The 19,667-nt window shown below is 43.1% G+C and overlaps 1 protein-coding gene across 2 annotated transcripts; it reads right to left on the bottom strand.

The window, feature by feature from the left end:
* Positions 1-850: 850 nt before the first annotated feature.
* On the bottom strand, positions 851-17,793 carry DLEU7 (deleted in lymphocytic leukemia 7). Of its 2 annotated transcripts, XR_011427957.1 has the most exons (3): positions 15,832-17,793; positions 9,380-9,553; positions 851-1,752 (listed from the first exon to the last, which is right to left on the bottom strand). XR_011427957.1 is itself a non-coding variant. In XM_001488517.6 (2 exons), exons 1-2 carry the CDS (start codon positions 16,282-16,284, stop codon positions 1,546-1,548), a joined length of 660 nt encoding a protein of 219 aa, XP_001488567.3. In that variant the 5' UTR covers positions 16,285-17,793; the 3' UTR covers positions 851-1,545. The 2 variants fall into 2 exon arrangements, 1 of the variants encoding a protein (XP_001488567.3); XM_001488517.6 differs by lacking the exon at positions 9,380-9,553.
* Positions 17,794-19,667: the final 1,874 nt, after the last annotated feature.

The following is a 19,667-nucleotide window of genomic DNA, read 5'->3' as shown; positions in this document are numbered from 1 at the left end:
CCTGTACACACACACGTGTGCGCACACACATGCACACGCACAAACACATGCCTTTCATCTTTCATTTAGAATTCTCTCTCATAAATTTAATTCTTGTCTAGGGAAATGGTCAGTTACATCTAAAGAGAAGCAATATATTTACCTTTAATCCTCAGATTCTGGAAGAAAATATTTGGAACCAACTAGGATTAGAGTATGAGGAATTAAAAAGGCTTTGATTAATATTAACACTTTATTTTATTTATTTATTTTTTAATTTTTTTGAGGAAGATTAGCCCTGAACTAACATCTGCCGCCAAGCCCCCTCTTTTTGCTGAAGAAGACTAGCCCTGAGCTAACATCCATGCCCATCTTCCTCCACTTTATATGTGGGACGCCTGCCACAGCATGGCCTTCTGAGTGGTGCCATGTCCACACCCGGGATCCAAACCGGTGAACTCCGGCCGCCCCCAGCTGCCGAAGCAGAACGTGCGCCCTTAACCACCAGGCCAGCCCCAACACTTTATTTTTTAAAAGTGTATACTCTCGCCATACAGACCCAGTTTAGAATTCCTTTAGAAAGCAAGCTGCAAGTATACACTGTATTCTTTTTTTTCTGAGTCTGATGCCGTTTCTATTAAAATTCTAAGGGAAAAGCAGCATTTCAATTAACTTTGGTTCTCAACACAGTCATCACTAAACAATAGGAAATTTAGTTTTTTCCTAAGCATGTGCAGATCATTACAAAAGAGTCACCCTCTCTTTTCCTAGCTCTAAATGTTTAGGGAAACCTGCCAGTATATCCACGCCTTCCCTTTTTTCACAAGAATTTCCTACTTCAATCAGAATACTTAGAAACAGTAAGAAAAACTAGATGTTTCCACATGACTTTAATAATACTGCACTTTGTATTTACATATCATATGTCCTTGGTACTTCATAGCTCATTATCATTCTAAATTTACAAATCAGTATATGAAAGCACAAGAGCTGGGGGCGGCTCTTCTTCTGCCCAACAGTAAGTTCTAATGCCAGAAGTGGAGCTCAGAATTACTGACACATGTGCTCCCACAACATCTAAGGATCATTCCCACTACAGAAAACGAAGTGCTCAGTAAGCAGAACATATCAGTTATCAAATATCCCATTTATTCAAGATAATTTTAAGAACCATGGAGCTTTAATCATATAAATAACCGTATTAAATCCCATACACCTACACTAAATATGAATACAGATCAAGGTATCATTCGATTAAAATTAACACAATACGAATTAATAAATATATATACATATATAATCCAACAATTCCACAAAGTGGAATATATTTCAATCAAAAAGTCAGTGAATACGTCAACATACTTACAAATGGAACTACTGCTTTAAAAACTTTTCCCCAACATGCTTTAATTCTGAAGGTACAGATGCCACTGGGCAGACTGCTAAATATGCTACCGAGTTCTTACTAGGAGTAAAAATATCCACTGTCCGCTGCAGTTAGCAGGTTAAGGTACCCGGTTCTCTGAGTAGTGCCCGCTGTGGTTTTAGTCCCCGAGGCTTGAACACTCATATGTCTGGGAGATTCTGTAAGATCTGTCTCAAAGAAGCACAGGCTACCACGTGGGCATCTGAAGGAAGGTTAGCAAGTGACTGAATCAGCTTCTTGACTATTGTCTTCAAACACTGGTGGGCAGCATTCAAATCTCTGTCAAACTGCTGTCCTTCAATTTGTAGAGCCAGGTGACTGCAGATGTTTCTAAACTCAACACTGTCCTGAAATGAACAGCAAACACAAAGAAGCAATTAGATAGGTTACAGGGACATTTGTTGTATTGAGTGTACCCAGCTTCCATTCGTCTTTTCTGATGACGAGGCTGGGTTTTTCTCTCAGAGAACTACTCTCCTCCATTCTCAGCCTATGTGGTTTGACCAAACCTCACCCCACTCCACAACTCTAGGGACCAGCCCAATCAGAGCGTATCACCCCTTGGTCACTTGGACTGGCCAGGGATGGAGAGGCAACCTAAGGCAGCCTAATATGCCACAGTCCCAGAATGTCTGCTAGACTGAGAAAGAGAAGTTCTCTTTAACTGGGGCTACTGGAAAACATCTTGCCACCGTAAGGGGAGAATCCAAATGAGAATGAAGCCAACACAGAAAAAAAGTAGAGCCGAGAGATTAAAAGAGACTGATTCTAACTACATTTTTTAAGCATGTCAATCCAGCTGTACCTGACCAATAAACCCAAGGATGTGGGGGCTATCTGAGTCAATAAATATCCCTTTTTACCTAAGCCACTTGGAGTTGAGTTTCTGTTATTTGTTCCTAAAAGAGCTTTGATGAAAACACAAATATCCTATGTTCCTATTAGTCCATATTCACTGTCTGGAATCTGTCCAGGTTCCAATACAAGATTTCGTATTTAATGCACATGGTCTCAAGAAATTTCCAATGCAAATTTAGAAAGAATTCACTCTCAGGTAGTTTAAAATAATGAAGTAATTAAACAGATTTTTATCCCCAAATGTTTCACATTTTAAAATCCGTTGCATATAAACAGATACATGGATAAATACATTGAAATTATTCCACATCAGAGATAATGTTGAATATATGATTTTTTTTTTTTTTGAGGAAGATTAGCCCTGAGCTAACATCTGCTGCCAGTCCTCCTCTTTTTGCTGAGGAAGACCAGCCCTGAGCTAATATCCATGCCCATCTTCCTCTACTTTATATGTGGGATGCCTACCACAGCATGGGTTGCCAAGCAGTGCCATGTCTGCACCCAGGATCTGAACTGGTGAACCCTGGGCTGCCGAATTGGAATGTGTGAACTTAACCGCTGCACCACTGGGCTGGCCCCTATGATTTATTTTTAAATACGTGAAAATAACATACCACACAGACTTCTGGTTCTGGCAACATGGCACACTTAGTTTCCCCCAAACCCCTTGCTAGCAAGTTGTAAATAAAATAGAACAAACATCATTTCTGAGCTTGCAAGAAAGTAATGAAAATCCCCAAGGGCCAGAAATATAGGAAAAGTAGATTAGCTGCCTGCCAATATCCATTGAGAAAAGAAAGCTCATCTCTATTGAGTTGGGTTTGGGGTGGAAGGTAAAGCTGCCCCTAAGAATGTGTAACTGTAGACCTGTACTACACAAGTTTAAGTTTGGAGTTGTCCTCTACACCATATACATGTTCTGGAATACTCACACTGAGAAATTAACTTAAACATTGGAAGTGAGCTGAAATATCCAAGGACACATGGCAAAAGCAAACAACAGCCTATTCCACAAGGACATGTTCACAACCCATGCTCCACAGTAGTATTCCCATAAAGCTCTGTCAAGGACAAACTCAGAAGATGAAATTTAAAATACAATCTGCCATGATACAGCAGATACCATTCAGGGCAGGATTAAACTCCAAGAATTTCAGATAGAAACTATAAAATATGTTTAAAATGATTAAAGTTAAAAAAGAAGGAAGCAAAAATGTTTTAAGAAAAAACATGCCTGAAAAAGAACCAAATACCACTTCTAGAAATGACCACTACTGTGACAAATTAAAAACTCAATGGACAGTTTAAACACCTGAACGAAGACATCTAAAGTGAGGATTAGTAAAATGGATGATAAATATGAGAAAATTACCCAGAGTGCAAGATAAAAGGGAACTATGAATGAGAGATTAAGCAACATGGAAGACAGAAGAACAAAGTTCATCAAATACATTTCCAGCAAAGATGAGAGAGAGAATGGAGGAGAGGTAAAATTCAAAGGGAATAATGGATAAAAATTATCCAAAATTAATCCAAAACCTTCAGGAAGTAAAACAGCCTTGAGTAGAGTAAGTTAAATGAGATCCAAATCTAAACTCATTAAGGTAAAACTACTCTTAAAAGCAATGAGAGAGAAAAGGAAAGATGGGTTTGAAGGGATGACAAGACAGACAGCCAACTTCTAAGCCACAGCAATTGAAGAAAGAAAAGAATGGAATAATATTCTCAAATAACCATCAACCTCAAGGAGCTGCCAACCTAGAATTTTTTTTTTTATCCAACTAAACTGACACTTAAACCTCAGGACAAAATAAATATACTTTCACTTAAAAAAATAAAAGGAGTAACGTCAAATAGATCCCCACTGTCCTTTCTTCCTAAAGATATAATTCAGAAAGAGGAAATACAATTCAGAAAAAAGAATGAGATGCAAGAAGCAACAATGAATAAAGAAATTTAAAAACATGGTGTAAATCTAAAGAATTCATTGTCCAAAACAGAAATTATAACTAATTTAGGGTTTACAAAAGCAAGAGTGTTCTAAAATGCTGAACGGTAGTAACATGTAGGCTGGAGTGACATTCTAAGGCATCGCATTATTCCACAGGAAGGTGGCAAAACTGGTAAGTTTCAGGCTTGTGAAGTGTGCATGTGAGAAATGTAAAGGTTATCTTTTAAAGCAGAGAAATAATACATAAAACTTCAAAATCAGCAAAAGGAAATGGTATATGAAAACTTTATTGTTTCTATCTACAGAAGGTAAAAATGAAGAAATAAAGATACAAACATAAAGCAAGGTGAATAGAAGCACCAAATAAGAAACTTTTTGAAATATAGTGGCTACCAGATTGGATTTTAAAAATTGATCTATGTGCTGTCTACAAGCAACAGATTTAAAACTAAAATTACCTAAAGATCGAAAGTAAATGGATACTAAACTATATACCAGACAAAGAGAAGCCAAAATAAAGCCAGAAAAATCATTATTAGGGAAAAAATAAACTACAATTAATAGAAGTAACTATTTCCCAAGAAGACATAATAATTTTTTACTTTTGTGTATATAACACAATAACCTCAATTTACAGTCAATCCATAAACATAATGACTGATGTTAACCCAGCTTTCTCAGAAAATGATAGATCCAACAACAAAACAACCAGCCTAGGGAGAAAAGACTGAAAACACGAATCACAAGCTTGGTTCAACAGAGATAAGCAAATACACATTATTCTCAAACATATATGGAGCCAGCCCTGATGGCCTAGTGGTTAAAGTTTGACACGCTCCACTTTGACAGCCCAGGTTCACTTCCCAGATGCAGAACCACATGACTCATCTGTCAGTAGCCATGTTGCGGCGACAGCTTATATAGAAGAACTACAAGGACTTACAACTAGAATATACAACCATGTACTGGGGCTTCGGCAGGGGGAGGAAAAAAAAAGGAGGAAGATTGGCACAGATGTTAGCATAGGGTGAATCTTCCCCTGAAAAAAAAATGTGGAATATTTATGAACTGGCTATATTACAATGCCACAAAGCAAATCTCAACAAATATCAAAAAGTCTGTATCATGCAAATAAATGAGAAATTAATAACATAGATATCCTCCCCAAACATGTATGACTTAAAAATCTACTTCTAAATAATCCATGGGTCAGCAAAAAAATAATTGCAAGTATAAGATACTTTATACTGAACAATTATGGAAATACTATACCATAAATTTGTGGGACGTAGCAAGTGAGAAATGCGTAGACTGAAATGCTTACATAAGTAAAGAATAAGCACTGAAACTCCGTGAGCTAAGAATTCAACTCAATAACAGGAAAAGAAAAATAGATAATCCAAAAGAAAACAAAAGGAAGAACTAAAAGTTGGACCAAACTGTGATGAGGAAGTAGACTTTTCTTCCTAATTCTGAATAGAAAGAGATGCTGTTCTCCCCCCTAATAAAACCTCTGTCCTTTGGGTGAGAAGGACCTGGGTTTCTGGCAAGTGCTTGTTAGAGAACATCTCCCAAGAAACGAAACAAACATCCATTTACTTCAGTTCAGCAAACAATGGCGGCAGGACCCTGGGGTGAGTTAGGCGCTGAGACAGAAAGATAAACAGGCTACAGTCCCTTTACTCTATTCTCAGGCTACCAGGCTTCTGGATTTGTTTCTCTTTTAAAGCATTCTTGCTTCTGTGCCTTAGCGTGTTGCTCATTTCTGCTCAGAAGGTATCCAGGGGCTACTCAGATAATCTGTCCCATAATTTATGGGGTAACCTATATTGCTGGAGCATGTTGCTTGGGAATGGGAAAATAGGAGAAAAAAATGACTCTGGACTACTTCCCCGAGATCCACATCAAGCGAAATTGTCCGCTTGCTTTATACAAGTAATCCAACTCTAAGTACAAAGTGGAAGGATCAAAGACAACGTGCAAAGGGAAATTCAAACTAGAAGGAACCACTGAAATATGTGCTGACGTGTGCCTATTAGCCAGTCTGCAAAGGCATTCATCACCCAAAGAAGATTAAAATGCCTTTAAAAAGATATTTGTGGGCCCAAAATCTGAAGTCAATTTCACATTTACTGTAAAGAATCAAAGAAGCCATCGTTTGGGGAAATTATACATACAATAAAATTCCACTGCTGGGCTGTACTGGTTCCCCAGGCCGGGGCTAAACTTCAGACCTCTGGCGAGCTTTGCAAAGTCTCTTTATTTTACTATTTTAGTACAGTATTTCCATTTAATCCTTTCTCAAATATATGAACAGTCAAAGAAAACAAATTAATAAGAATAGGCTTTCCATGGGACTCTTAAGGCAGGGAAGGGAAAAATAAAACAGGTGGTTGCTTTTCTTCCTTTCTGGAAGGTCTGAAGGCCAACTATGGATCCAATAATATGGCTTCCAACCAAACCTCTACGGATGCTGCTGCAGGAGGTGGGGGCCACAAGTTATAGCATTGAGGCAATAGCATATTAAACGGCTCACGTGCTTTCGGTAGAAACTCACATGATCAATGTTCGTGATGATTTCACTTATGGTGCTTTCCATTCAACAACAGAGCATATCTTCCCAGCAGCCTTTATTTAGCAAGTCCCAGATGCTTCCAGAAATGATGTAATATCCTACATGGTGCTTTGAGCGCTTTGCCAGAATTAGAACACTACGGCTGAGCAATCTAAGAGCAGGTTTTGGAACTTCTAAAGCCTGTGTAATTTCAGACTCTGGATATGAAATGTATTGTTTGCTACAGTGTTCCAAATTGATGGCCAGCATTTACATTTTAAAGTGAGTTCAGATAATCTCCTGTGACTCAACGGATCTACTAGGATAATGACCTCGGCCTGTTTGACTCAGTTAATGAATCAGTTAAATTTATTTCAAATGTATACCAAGTCTCCACTACATGACTGACTACACTGAATAAAAGGCAATTAGACATGATACCCGATCTCTAAACAGCTTAGAACCTAGTAGGGGGAATGGAACACATAGGACATACATCCAAATGTCCAGCGAAGTGTGATGAGGGCTATGGTAAAGCACAAAAACCAATCCTATAAAAGAACAGACGTTTATAGACATAATCTAAGCACTGCCCAGGGTTCCTACAGAGCTCGTTCTTACATGTGAAGCCTTTCTATAGCATACCTGATGTGTGCTTGTCCAAAATTTGCCTGGCTACACTGCAGAAACTCATGTGCTTAGTATGCAACCCATTAGAGGAGATAGCGCTAAGTTTTAGAACATTTCTTCCTAATCTTTAGCTGAAATCTGCCCTGTGGTAGGCAGAACAATGACCTCCCAGAAGGGTCCACATCCTAGTCCCCAGAACCTGTGAGTATGTACGCTACATGGCAAAATGGACTTCACAGATGTTAGTTAGAACAGTGGCCCTCCAGGCAGCCTCAAAGACCCCTGGGATGCAGAGCCAATTCCCTCACGAGCACTGGACTTGCCCTCAGTGGCCTGGTTCTGCCTTCAGAGCCCAGATTCTGCCCCTTTGATGGGTCATCCTTGGACAAGACATTTCATCTAAGGAATATTCCGTTTTCTCATCTGTAAAATGGAAACAATAATAGCTACCACACGGAAAGGCTGTGAAGGTCAAATTGGTTCACAGATATGAAAGCTTTTGTATTTATAAAGCAATCCATCAACCTAAGCCTATAATTAAAGTACTCCGCTAGATGGGAGGTGAGTAAGAAGGAGAGGAGGGGAAGGGAGGGGAAAAAAGAAAAGAAAAAATATGCTCTATAGAAACTTGGAATCCAACTGGTGAGATGAAACCGATTTAAACCGTTCAGTAGAGATGACAAACATTAAGTCTCAAAAAGAGTGGTCGAGTTCACCTCACATCCATTAAGATAGCTACTATCAAAAAACTGAAAGTAACAAGCGTTGGTGAGGATGTGGAGAAACTGGAACCCTTCTGTACTGCTGGTGGGAATGTAAAATGGTGCAGCCACTATGGAGAACAGTATGGAGATTCCTCAAAAAAATTAAAAATAGAATTGTCATATGATCCAACAATTCTCCTTCTGGGTATATATCCAAAAGGATTGAAAGCAGGATCTCAAAGAGATATTTTCACACTCATGTTTATAGCAGCATTATTCACAATAGCCAAGAGGTGGAAGCAGCTCAAGTGTCCGTTGACAAACGAATGGATAAACAAAATGTAGTATATACACACAATGGAATACTATTCAGCCTTTAAAAAGGAAGGAAATTCTGACACATGCTACAACATGGATGGACCTTGAGGACATTATTCTAGGTGATGTTTGGGAAAGCAGTATTTGACTCCTAGGGCAAAGAGACAGTCCTTGCAATTAGAATGAACAACACAAGCAAGGGCTTGAAGTCAAGTAGGGGCTGAGGCTAGGAGGAGACCAGTCTGCAAAGAACAGAGTTTATGCTGGGAATCAGGAGATAAGTTAGCATAGGAAGCCTTGAGGGTCACAGTAAAGTCTCTGGAGACTTCTGAGCATGGGAGTAACAAGGCAAACCAGCATGTTAAGAACACTGGTCTAGCCTATGAGGCTGAGAACCTACTATGTGCCAGGCTCCAAGTGAGGCTCCTTACACACCTTGTCTTGCTCAATCCTCACAACAGTCCATGATAGATGGAAAAAAAATGTGGCTTAGAGACATTAAATGATGTGCCTAAGTCACACGGCAAATGAGTGGCAGCACCGGAATTAACCTCTCTTCAAAACTCAAATGTTCATCAAAGACCCATAAAATAAGAAACTGGACCAGGTGCCCTGCTCACCCGCCCGCCAGTGTGGGAGACAGACTGGTGAACAGGAAGCACAGAGCTGTAGATGCCACAGTGCGGTGAACAGGGACACCATGGAAGCAAGCGGGAGAGGCACCAAACTAGCTTTGGGGATGGACCAAAAATGCCTTACAAGTGAATTGTTTTGGTTTCTTTTTTGGCCACATTCAGGTTATTTTTCTTAAGGTTAACTGAGTGTTACGAAGCTCAAATTGGCAATGGTCACATGCAAATTGAAGACTGGCCTGTTGGCCCATCCTTCTCTGTAACGTAATTGGGAGGGCTTGGTTATCTGGAAGATATTCAAGGCATGGTACCCCATGTAAAACCAACCTCCAGCTAATCAGAGACCTCATCGTTGGAGCTCTCCCTTCCTCCACTCTGTTCTCTCCTACTCGGCGTGAGGAGATCTCCTAGAAAAACCACCACACTTGTTCTTTCCTGCATTCTGCATTGTGTTTATTAGGAAGGCACACATCTGGAATCCTTGAACAACTGAATATACACCTGCAAAGTCCAAAAAGGGAAGAAAAGTTAGGCCTTTTTTTAGCTTCTTACTGAAAATAAACAATCCCATCAAAACTGAAGGCTTGAAGGCAAAAAGAATCTGGCAGCAGGAGTCAGTTTCAAAGCTTGTTTTCTGAAACCAACACCAATGGATAATAAAGTCAAAAATACAATATGACTTTATAGGGTCTAAAATGCAGATAACTTTTAAACAATCTACAGGCTTTCTGGGCTTTTTTCCTACCACGTCACCTTCAAAATCACTTCTGGATCTACGTAAACTATAAAGCTGTTCATATTCCCTTTACCACTGGCATTTTAAAAAGATGGTTCATTTCAAAACAGTCATATCTTGAGCTATATTCTCTCACATGGCCTCCATAAACTGTTTCATCTTCTCACGTTTTCCCTTCTCACTCTCCCTGAATCCTCTACAGAGAGCATTAAAGAAAGAAAGAGCTTTCTCCCACTTTCTGCGATAGCGCATGGCCTTACTCAACTTCAGATCGACCAGAAGACCACTCTCCACTAAAGTTGCCCAGTGTTGGGCCCAAATCCTTTCCTCAGACTCACTACAATCCTCCACGCTGGCTGTGGACCTACAATGGCAATGTCATTTCTCTATTTAGAGAGACATCCTGAAAACCACACTATGAGGAACAGTGGACTACCAATTGCCCCATCTTCACTTGGTTCATCAACATCTTGCTTTGAACTACAAATTCACGGGGCCCGGGTGCTGGTCCCTGACCCAGTGGTTAAGTTTTGCGCGTTCTGCTTCAGTGGCGCAGGGTTCCGCCTGTTCGATCCTAGGCACGGACCTAGCACTGCTCATCAAGCCATGCTGAGGTGGCGTCCCTCATAGCACAACTAGAAGGACCTATAACTAGACTATACAGCTGTGTGCTGGGGGGCTTTGGGGAGAAGAAGAAAACAAAAGAAAGATTGGTGCAGATGTTACCTGAGGGCCAATCTTTAAAAAGAAAATTCACAGGACCCAGAGCAGTCAGTCACCAGCTGCCTGAACCTAAGGTCAATCTCAAATAGATATGCAACTGCACAGTAATAAAACACCCAATGAAGAACCAAAGTATCTGCCAGTCACCATAAAAAGTCTATCATCCACAGGAAATTAAACATTTTTACTTGTGTGTACCCAGTGTAAATGCTCACAAGTAACTAAGGGTTCTTACGCATTTGCTTTGAGTATGGTACCATTTTCATTAGAAAAGTCCAGTGAAAAGCACTTTGTCATGACTACAAGCACTTGATTCAGGTATGCTCACAAGGCAAACCCCAAAATTGTAAAATAAAGCACAGTGGAATTTCCACCAAGATGTCAAACATAAGTAGTTTTGTTTTAAGGCCTTCCTGCAATATCTTTCCCCAAATTTTCATTTCAGAAAGCTTAGATGTCCTGATTTTCATATTGTCCACATTAGAGGGAATGACAAAGCTATAATTAAGCTACTTTCAGAAGAGTCACAGAACAGAAAAACAGTTATTTTTTTCTAACATAAAAGCACAGTTTTGTCCCAAATGAAGAGCAATCCTCTGGTAAGGCTACTAATCTACAACCATGAGCATTTACTTCTTCAATAGTATGTTAGTAATTTTTAAAGACACAATTCCCACATTTGCAGAAACTGGCTTTGCAACTAATGTTAACGGGGAAAAAAGTACTCATCACCACTGTCTTCCTCTGAGTAACCCAATATTCACCCTTGCAGTTTGCAAAGAGCATTAGCAATGACTGTGCAGCCAAAGCCAACAGTTTTATACCGCTGCTCTTGCTGTGTAGAATGAGAAAACCAGCAAGGACTACGGAACGTGATGGAGTAATTGGTACCAGAATTAGCTAATTGAAACGGGTGAGCTCACAGGCAAGTTTAATCTGTAATGGCAGCAAAGTTCTTCTGCCTCCGAAAGTTGGCATCAGCCGTAGTTTCCATGAAACTTGCTTCAGAACAGAACTCTTGGAAACTATAAATGTTTTTAACTCTCAAAGGAAGACAGACAAAACTCAATCAGAGTGACTTCATAATTGGCTTGGTTAATGGTCTCGATGTGAATTGGTCATCTTCAGCAGTTTTAAAATCCTAGCCTGGCTTCCTTCTGGTGTCCCGCATATTTCTATGTTCCCTTTGGGTGGCAAGTGCCTAAAGCATCTTTGCTAGTATTACTGGTTTGACAATGATTTCCTACATTTACCTGGTGTCTTTTGTCACTAGGTAAGGTGGCCATTATATAAGGAGGCACACAAATCACCCAGTGTTGTAGACTGAATCGGGGCCCCCCAAAATTCATATGTTGAAAATCTAATCTCCAATGTGACTTATTTAGAGATAGGGCCTTTTGGGAGGTAATTAAGGTTAAATGAGGTCACAAGGGTGGAGCCTTAATCCAGTAGGATTGGTATCCTTATAAGAAAAGACATTGAGACCTCTTTCTCTCCACATGTGCAGAGGAGAGGCCGTGTGAGGACATGGTGGGACGGTGGCAGTCTACAGGCCAGGAGGAGAGCCCTTACCAGAAACCAAATTTGCTGGCACCTTGATCTTGGACTTCCCAGCCTCCGTAACAGGGAGAAGATAAATGTCTGTGGTTTAAGCCACCCCATCTGTGGCATTTTGTGATGACAGCCCAAGCTGACTAAGATACCCACTCTACAACGTGACTGTTGCAGCGCAAACGGTGTGCAGTGCATGGCATTATGACCGTGCCCTGTAACCATGCACTCTCATGCACATTTCAGCGTGATGTTCAAGACACCCCGATGAGCTAGCACTGTGATTTGGTAGAAGGAGGCAGATAAAACCATGTTTGAATCATGGGCCATTACTTCCCAGCTGCGGGATCTTCAGCAAAGTCCTAAATTCCTTTGAGCCTCAGTTTCCTCCTGTAATAAATGTCTGTCAAGCTGATTAATTCCATCCTCTCCACCGAATTTAACAAGACTCTGCACTGTCAAGCATATTTTATCCACCATGAAGAAACTCATTTAATTTTTTCTTGCATGTGTTTGATAACCTCTAAATGTTCAAAAGGAATAGTAAGTGTTGGCTCCTTTAAGAAAAGTGTAAAGTAGTATAACGGTATCCACTGTTACTGTGATGAGGGTTTCTCTGCCTTCACGCCTGAAAATTTCACTTTCTTAATCCTCAGTGGTTTGATCAGCGAGTCACTCGATGGCAATGTCTCTAAGACACTCATTCAACATGGGCTGAAGCTGATCTCTGGATAGCGGAGGCTTCCTGGAAATCTCTTTGGGTCATCTTAACTCTGCTTTCGTCAATGGTCTCAGAACAGGAAATACAGAGTTGATGGGTCAGATCCATCAATATCAAGAACGGAAGTGACAATAATAACAGTCAATGAGAACTCATGAGGCAGCAACCAGCTATTAATAATTATAATAATAATAACAAAAGCTCAAAGGTATTGTGCCTCACTACAGGCGGCCACTAGCCAAGACTTTATATGCATTACCTCAATAACCCTATAAGGTTAGATGCCACTATCCCCACTTTAGAGGTGAGGAGATTAAGGCACAGGAAAACTAAACTCCTTGCTCCAGGGCCTACAGCAGGAAGCGGCAGAGCAGGTGTGAAATGCTCCATGGGACCTGATCACTGTCCTGTGCCGTGCTGTCTCCCCTTCAGGGTCCCTAATGCCCATCACTGGCTACAGCCTTTGGTTGCAGTGTGTCTTCCTGGCCTCTGCGGCAAGTACCACTACAGGAGAGACCTGATGTTGGGGAAGTTTCCACACACTTGCAAATGATACACAAATGTTATTTCCATTAACACCAATCCTCCTGAAACCATTCCGGTATATAAAATCCATCTGCATGTTCTTATTCTAAAAATACAGAAAACACGTATCCAAATCATTTGAATGAACACGACTATTAATGAAGCCAAGTCTGTTATAACCAGCCCGCTGGAAAGGCAGACTGCCGTGTCCTTAAGTCTAAGCGCTTTATAATCACTCCTCTACAGACCAGATGGAGATACCACCTTTCCTCCAAACAGAAAACCAAGCAAACTTCCAAGATGCTGGCCAAGAGGAAATCACCCAGAGCAACCTCTCCTGCCTCTCTCCCTTCTGAAAGCACTGGCCGTTCTCAGAACCTAAAACGCATGGGAAGGTCCCCGTTCCTAATGAGCCCTCTGGACACCTCTAGAAACACCGGCAGCAACACATCCAGATGTCTGCGTGTTTGCTGGTGACAAGGAAGAAAAGGTTGAGGTTTGGATGAATAAAGTTTGAGGAGTTTTGTTTTAGGACAAAAATTCAAGTAGAAAGGGTTAAAAGGATTACCAAGTGTAAGTGACAGCTGCATTCAGCCCAAGTGGCATGATCTGTTGTCCAGAGCAGAGGTCACCACTGCCACCGAGCTGGGTCAGGCCCTCGGACAATCCTCTTCTGACCTGACTCCCCACCTGCAGCCTTACCTCTCATGACTTATCTAGGCCCCAGTCCTTGCCTCAGTCCCTTCAATGGCTACCTTTTGCCTGCAAGACAATCCAAGGTCCTCAGCATGACACACAGGCCTTTCATCATCTGACCTCACTTACCTCTCCAGCACCCTTTCTGCCACAGTGAACTCATTTTAGTTCCACCCAAAGGCCCAGGCCCTTTCATGGCTTCTGGGCCTCGGATCCCCTGAAATCCTTTTTCCCTTTAACGCTTGGAGAGCAAACATTCATTTTTTAAAAAGGTTATCTCCTCCAAGAAGCCTTCCAGGATCACCTAAGGTAAAACTGATCAGTCTCTCCTTTTGCCAGTCTACCTGTGTGTGATATGCTCCTAACATCACACAGCACTTCATATTTCATCAAGTCTAAGATGCACATTTTTTGCACATTTCAAAAATCTCTGAAGTGAGGGTGTACCTTAGAATCGATGGTATGTCCTAGTTTAATCAGTAGGATTTTTTATTTCTTGGTGGTACAAAGGTGCATCTCATATTTGAGAGCACTGGGCAAATGCAGCTTCATTTTCTTAACTTTCTAACGTGAGTGGAATAGTGCTCTGCATCTGGAGGTGATCTCCCCACCCCCCCTCCCCCCGACCACCACCACATTTGGCAATATTTGGCTGTGTCAGTTTGGCAGCGGGACTAATTCTGCTGGCATCCACTGGGTAAAGGCCAGGGACATTGCTAAACACCGTATAATGCATAGGACAACCCCGCACAACAATTATCCAGCCCAAAATGTCAGTAGTGTAGAGGTTGAGAAATCCTAGTCTAGAGTAACATACTTATTTGTGAGTATGATATACTTTATGTTTGATTTTAAATTAATCTTTTACAGTGTATCGTGCAATCTAATATAGACCAATTTTTTCCAAACCTTGGCTTGTAGAGCAAGAATAGCAACTCTTGCGAAGTGCTCTAAGCTCTCTTCATCACCCCTCCTCATTTCCTTCTGCTAGACTCCCAAGGGCAATGAACAAAGCAGGTCAAAATTGGAAAGCCAGAAGGTCTCAAAGAGATTTGTGACTTTAAATCAATTAGGTTAGTTAATGGCAAGGTCAAGACTGGCTCCCAGATCCCCAGATTTCGATGATCCTGCTCCGCCTGGGAGGCAGCTGCTCTGTTCCCTGGCTAAATTAGCTAACACAGTTGGTACCTTAAAAGGAAACTGTGCCCTACAAGCATGAGCTGCGTGACTTAGCAGGAGTTAGCATTAGTATTCACGCTTCAACACCCGGGACCCACCTCGCTCTCACCCCACTTTATGAGAATTTAGGTTGACTCTGTAAGGCCTCTGAGCTCTGCCTGGAATTGGATTTATGCAAAAATAATTGCGATTCTTAAGTGTGAAGGAACTTTAAATAATGTAGGTGATTTCATCATACAAAGGCAGAGGGAACTTAATATGTATATTTAAGGCTCTGGAGGAAGGGTTATTAATTTGGAAAAGGAGTAGGGGAAGCTGTCCTCCATCCTTAGAAGCTGCACACGTGGCAAGGGCCTTCAGCTGGAGCAGGAAGCTGATTTATGTGAGAGGGTAAGGAGTTCCAGAGGAAGGTTTTGGCAAGGCGTCCCTGCATCTCTTTTCTGCAGTCAGGTGGGTCCACCTGGGGCCCACCTGAGTTCCCTGCCCCAAGTGCCGACTCCCCAGAGTGTCACCTCCTCCCATCCCCCTCCAGGCGACTGAATCGTTGGGGGCAGCTCTGCTTCGGATCCTGCGGCCCCACCCCGTCTCCATCCCGGGCCGTGCGAGGGGATCCTGCGCCTGACGGGGGATGCTGGAGGCCAGACTCACCTTCAGATGGATGGGGAAGGACCGCTCCTGCTGGAGGGGGCCCAGCAGCGTCTGCTCCACGCTGACCAGCTCTGAGGTCGAGTCCACCACGCGGGCCAGCGCGCTGCGCATCGCCATTCGGGCCAGACTGCAGGGCCTGTGGTCCGGGGGAAAGGGCAGCAGCTCCACGCCCCCCTCGGCGCCTCGCACCACTTCCACCTCGGGGGAGCTCGCCCGAGTCCCAGATCCCTCATTCCTGGCGTCCCTGTCCCCGCCCCCCTCCTCGCGCCCAGGCCGGGCCCGCTGAGGGCCTGAGCGACGCGCTGGGGAGGCGGACACGTGATCAGGGTCCCGCGGGCTCCTTGGGGTGCCCGGATCATCCCCCCAGCCCCACTCCTGCTGCAGCAGCTGCAGGGTCTGCAGAGCCACCATTTGGTGGCTGATGGAGGCCACTAAGGGTGCGGGGCTAGCCATCACCTCCGTCAGCGGCTCGGCGCGCTCCGCGGGCAGGTGGAGCAGCGAGCGAGGGAGGCGGAGGCGGTCGGGGTCGCCAGGGTCACATTGCCTAACCCGCGGCCTCTGGGCCTCCTTGTCTCTCAGCGTGTGGGGCCGGCCGCGCCCTGGGCCCGCCGTCGGTGACTCCTGCTGGCCTCTGCATTCGCTTCAAGTCCGAACGGGCTGGTTCGGACCCAAGGCTGCCTGAAGCACTGCTCCGCGTGTACTTGAAAATCAGCCGGATGCTGAGCTCTGGTTCTTCCTCCTCTCCAGGGCTTTGCTGGGAACACATGCTGCTTTGTGCGGATGCATCTGTCTGCAGGGATACCCAGCCCCCATCTCCTTTGAAGGATGCCTGCCAGAGACCGTTCACGCCCTGGGGGCTGGGCGTGGGGGCCACGTGCGAAAGACCCACCCGCGAGCGAAAGTGTGAGGAGCCAGAGAAAAGCTCACAAAAGAAAGACTGTGCCTGATCCTCTTCCCTCTCTTTCCCAACCCTAGGGGAATTTTCTGGAACTTCTTGGAGCAACCGTCAAGGCCTCATGTCGCCCAGACATCTCGAAGTTCTGCTCTTCTCTGCTTTGCTCCATGCCACACGTGCTAAGAGCTGGCGCAGCCTCTCCGGAAGCCACCCGGGAAGCATGGGGCTGGCACTACCCAGAAGAGCAGCCTCAGAGCTTTTGTGTGAAACTTCCAAAGGATTTAGGCAGAAGAGTTTGAAGCTAAATCCTTTTACGAGACATGAGCCCAAGGACAGCTGTATAAATAGTTGCTGGTTTTGATTAAACCTTGCTTGGCTACTTCCTTGACTTAGGAAAAAGCCCTGGCAAATTTAAACTATGATAGATTGGAAAGTATTGGTGTGTGATTACACTTTAAGAAAAAAAAAAAGACATTTGAGGGGAATGGTAAAGCGCACTGTTCGGAAGCAGCGGTTCTGTTTTCTGCCTGCATGGGAAACCATTTCGATAACCCCACAACACAGTAAAGAAGGAGGCAGGGTTGCAGGCCCAGGGCAGACAAGTGGACCCTACAGACCCGGAGGATGGGTTTGCATTCTTCCTTTAGAAGGGAGAGTCCACCCTTGCTTAAGGAGTGAGATCTGCAGAGGTCCTTGCGTGGGAAAGCCCTACCAGTGAGTCGGTTAGTTTCGAAGGGGGGTCATCAGAGATATGGGGAGGGATTCCGGGTCCTTTAAGGTTTCTTTACCTCGGGGATAGTATGACCCCATATAATCCTCCCAACTCTCCAGTGAAAGTTCCTTCTCATTCTCAGTGTTTTCTTCGCCTGTGAAAACAAACCTGAACGCCAAGGTAAAGAAAACCTTTCTTAAATAAAAACGAGTATGTTCACACTAATTATAAAGAAGTAAAAATGCATGGCTGTGCATTGACAGCAAGGAAATTACTTTGGAGGGAAGTAAATAGTTTAATGTTGATTAGAGTCTCTTGATGAAGTTAAGTTCATAATAAAAAATAGAGAAATTCTTCTTTATGTGTGTCTGTGTGTGTTTTTAATTCTCAAATGTTGAAATACATTAGATTCAGCAGAGACTAACTGGGAATAGTAAAAACTAACCCCTAATTTTCACAGAGCATGTCAGATCTCCAGGGATGCTCCTCTTTCCAGATAGGCAGGAAATCCAGTTTCATGGGCTCACTCTTCGACTATCAAATGGCTGAGTGCAAAACCTTCTTGACAGATAGAATTCCAGCCAACAGCAGAATTGAAATCAGTAGACAACCTGACCTGAAGCCCCACTGTTCTCCATACCAGGCCGACTCTGAGAGCCATGAGACCAACTGAACTTCAGGGCATATGAGAGAAGGAGGCCAGAAAACCACGTGGCCTATGGGATGGTACATGCTGCTTAAATAGCTGCCTGGGTTTTCTAGTATGCTTTAGAGAGCACTGGATTATCCTACAACTCAAGACTTTGTCTGTCTTGGCCATGGGCCACATTTTCCTTTGCATGACCTTGAAATGGCTGATGTTTCAAAGCTGGAGATATGAGACCCTAACTGAGGAAAAGTATTCATAGGTTATTGAGATGAGTCGATAGCATAGCAGATCCACCTTTGCTCTAAAACATCTCCAAACTTATATATGCTGGGCTGTCAAACCAAGGAATGAATTATATACTCTCTACTCACTATACTGACAATTTGAAGTCACTGCGTAATAACAGCAAGTTCAAAAGGACGAAGTCCTGTGCACTTGTCATTTCTGCTTCACAATATCTATTTACTATTTTATGGAAGCCATACTCTCATTTCCCAGCAGATGTTCCTCCTCCTTCACGCGCAGTCCGTTCAGTCAGGTGGGATGCCCCCATCCCACTGCAGAAGCCGACTGGGGCATCTAGGCTGAGGCCAATCCCACTTCACAGTCCTATTGTGAATGGTCAGCAATGGGTACATGACCCGACTAGAGCCAATATGACAATATCGTTTGGATGCTTTCAGCTGAATGTACTGTAGAAGAGAAAATAATGGAGCTAGGAGAAAGTGTAGGCCAAAAGATGAAACAGCAAAAAAGATAAATTCTTTTTTAACAAGAAAACTTAACATAGTAGTTTAGTCACTAAGAATAAGTTATTGTCTCAGATCACAAGTCTTAAGGTAGGATTGCTCCAGGGCTGGTTGATCTCCGGGAGTGTGAGATCTCCAGGAGTGCTCCTCTTTCCAGATACACTGGAAACCCCATTTCATGAGGCTAAACCTTCTACCATCAAACAGCTGAATGCAATGACCCTTTATGGCTGTGAAACTGAGGAGATAGAAGTTCTGCAGCCATCTCCTGAGTCCTACTTGTTATAGGACAGGTATGAGGTTAACGGAGTGACCCTGTGACCCAATTCCCCTCAAGCAAACATTGCTGCAAGGTCCCTCCAACCATTTTCAGCAATGCTTTTATCAGTCACCTAATCTTTCTACTATGTCAGCAACTGTGGGAAAAGCTCTTTGAGCAACTCTGGTCATTCCTAACAATTGATGAGAGCACTAGAAAATGAGCAGTGGAAACATTCATGACCGTGGACAATATGGGATGGAAAAGGCAAAAGGGTGGAAAACTCAGTGAAGTGAGAAGCAATTTTCTACGTACATGTTAAGAGACAAGGTAGAATGTTGTCAGGTAAGCGAGTATTCTGGCGCTTCTATTAATTGAAAGGATCTTTTCTACACGAGCAAAAGCTATGAACTCCTGTGTGGAATCATGAAGAAGCTGGGCACAGTGAGAACAGAAGGGAGCTGGAAGAAGATGCAGCTATGTGGAGGCTTCCTCAAAGGACTTGGCAGAGCCCAGATACATTTGAGCCCTCCTTATATACTTTGGCACTTTTCTCCAAAAGGGATCCAAAA

This window comes from Equus caballus, chromosome 17 (genome assembly GCF_041296265.1).
Source record: "Equus caballus isolate H_3958 breed thoroughbred chromosome 17, TB-T2T, whole genome shotgun sequence".
NCBI classification, from domain to species: Eukaryota; Metazoa; Chordata; class Mammalia; order Perissodactyla; family Equidae; genus Equus; species Equus caballus.
Note: the sequence above shows the minus strand (reverse complement) of the source record. Positions and strands in the feature narration are given on the sequence as shown.

Bases quoted from the DNA above. Each gene is read 5' to 3' on its own strand.
- DLEU7 (XM_001488517.6), bottom strand. From the start codon at position 16,284: ATGGCTAGCCCCGCACCCTTAGTGGCCTCCATCAGCCACCAAATGGTG. The intron at 1,753-15,831 runs GTGAGTCTGGCC...TGTTCATTTCAG, and splicing joins CCTTCCCCATCCATCTGAAG to GACAGTGTTGAGTTTAGAAA.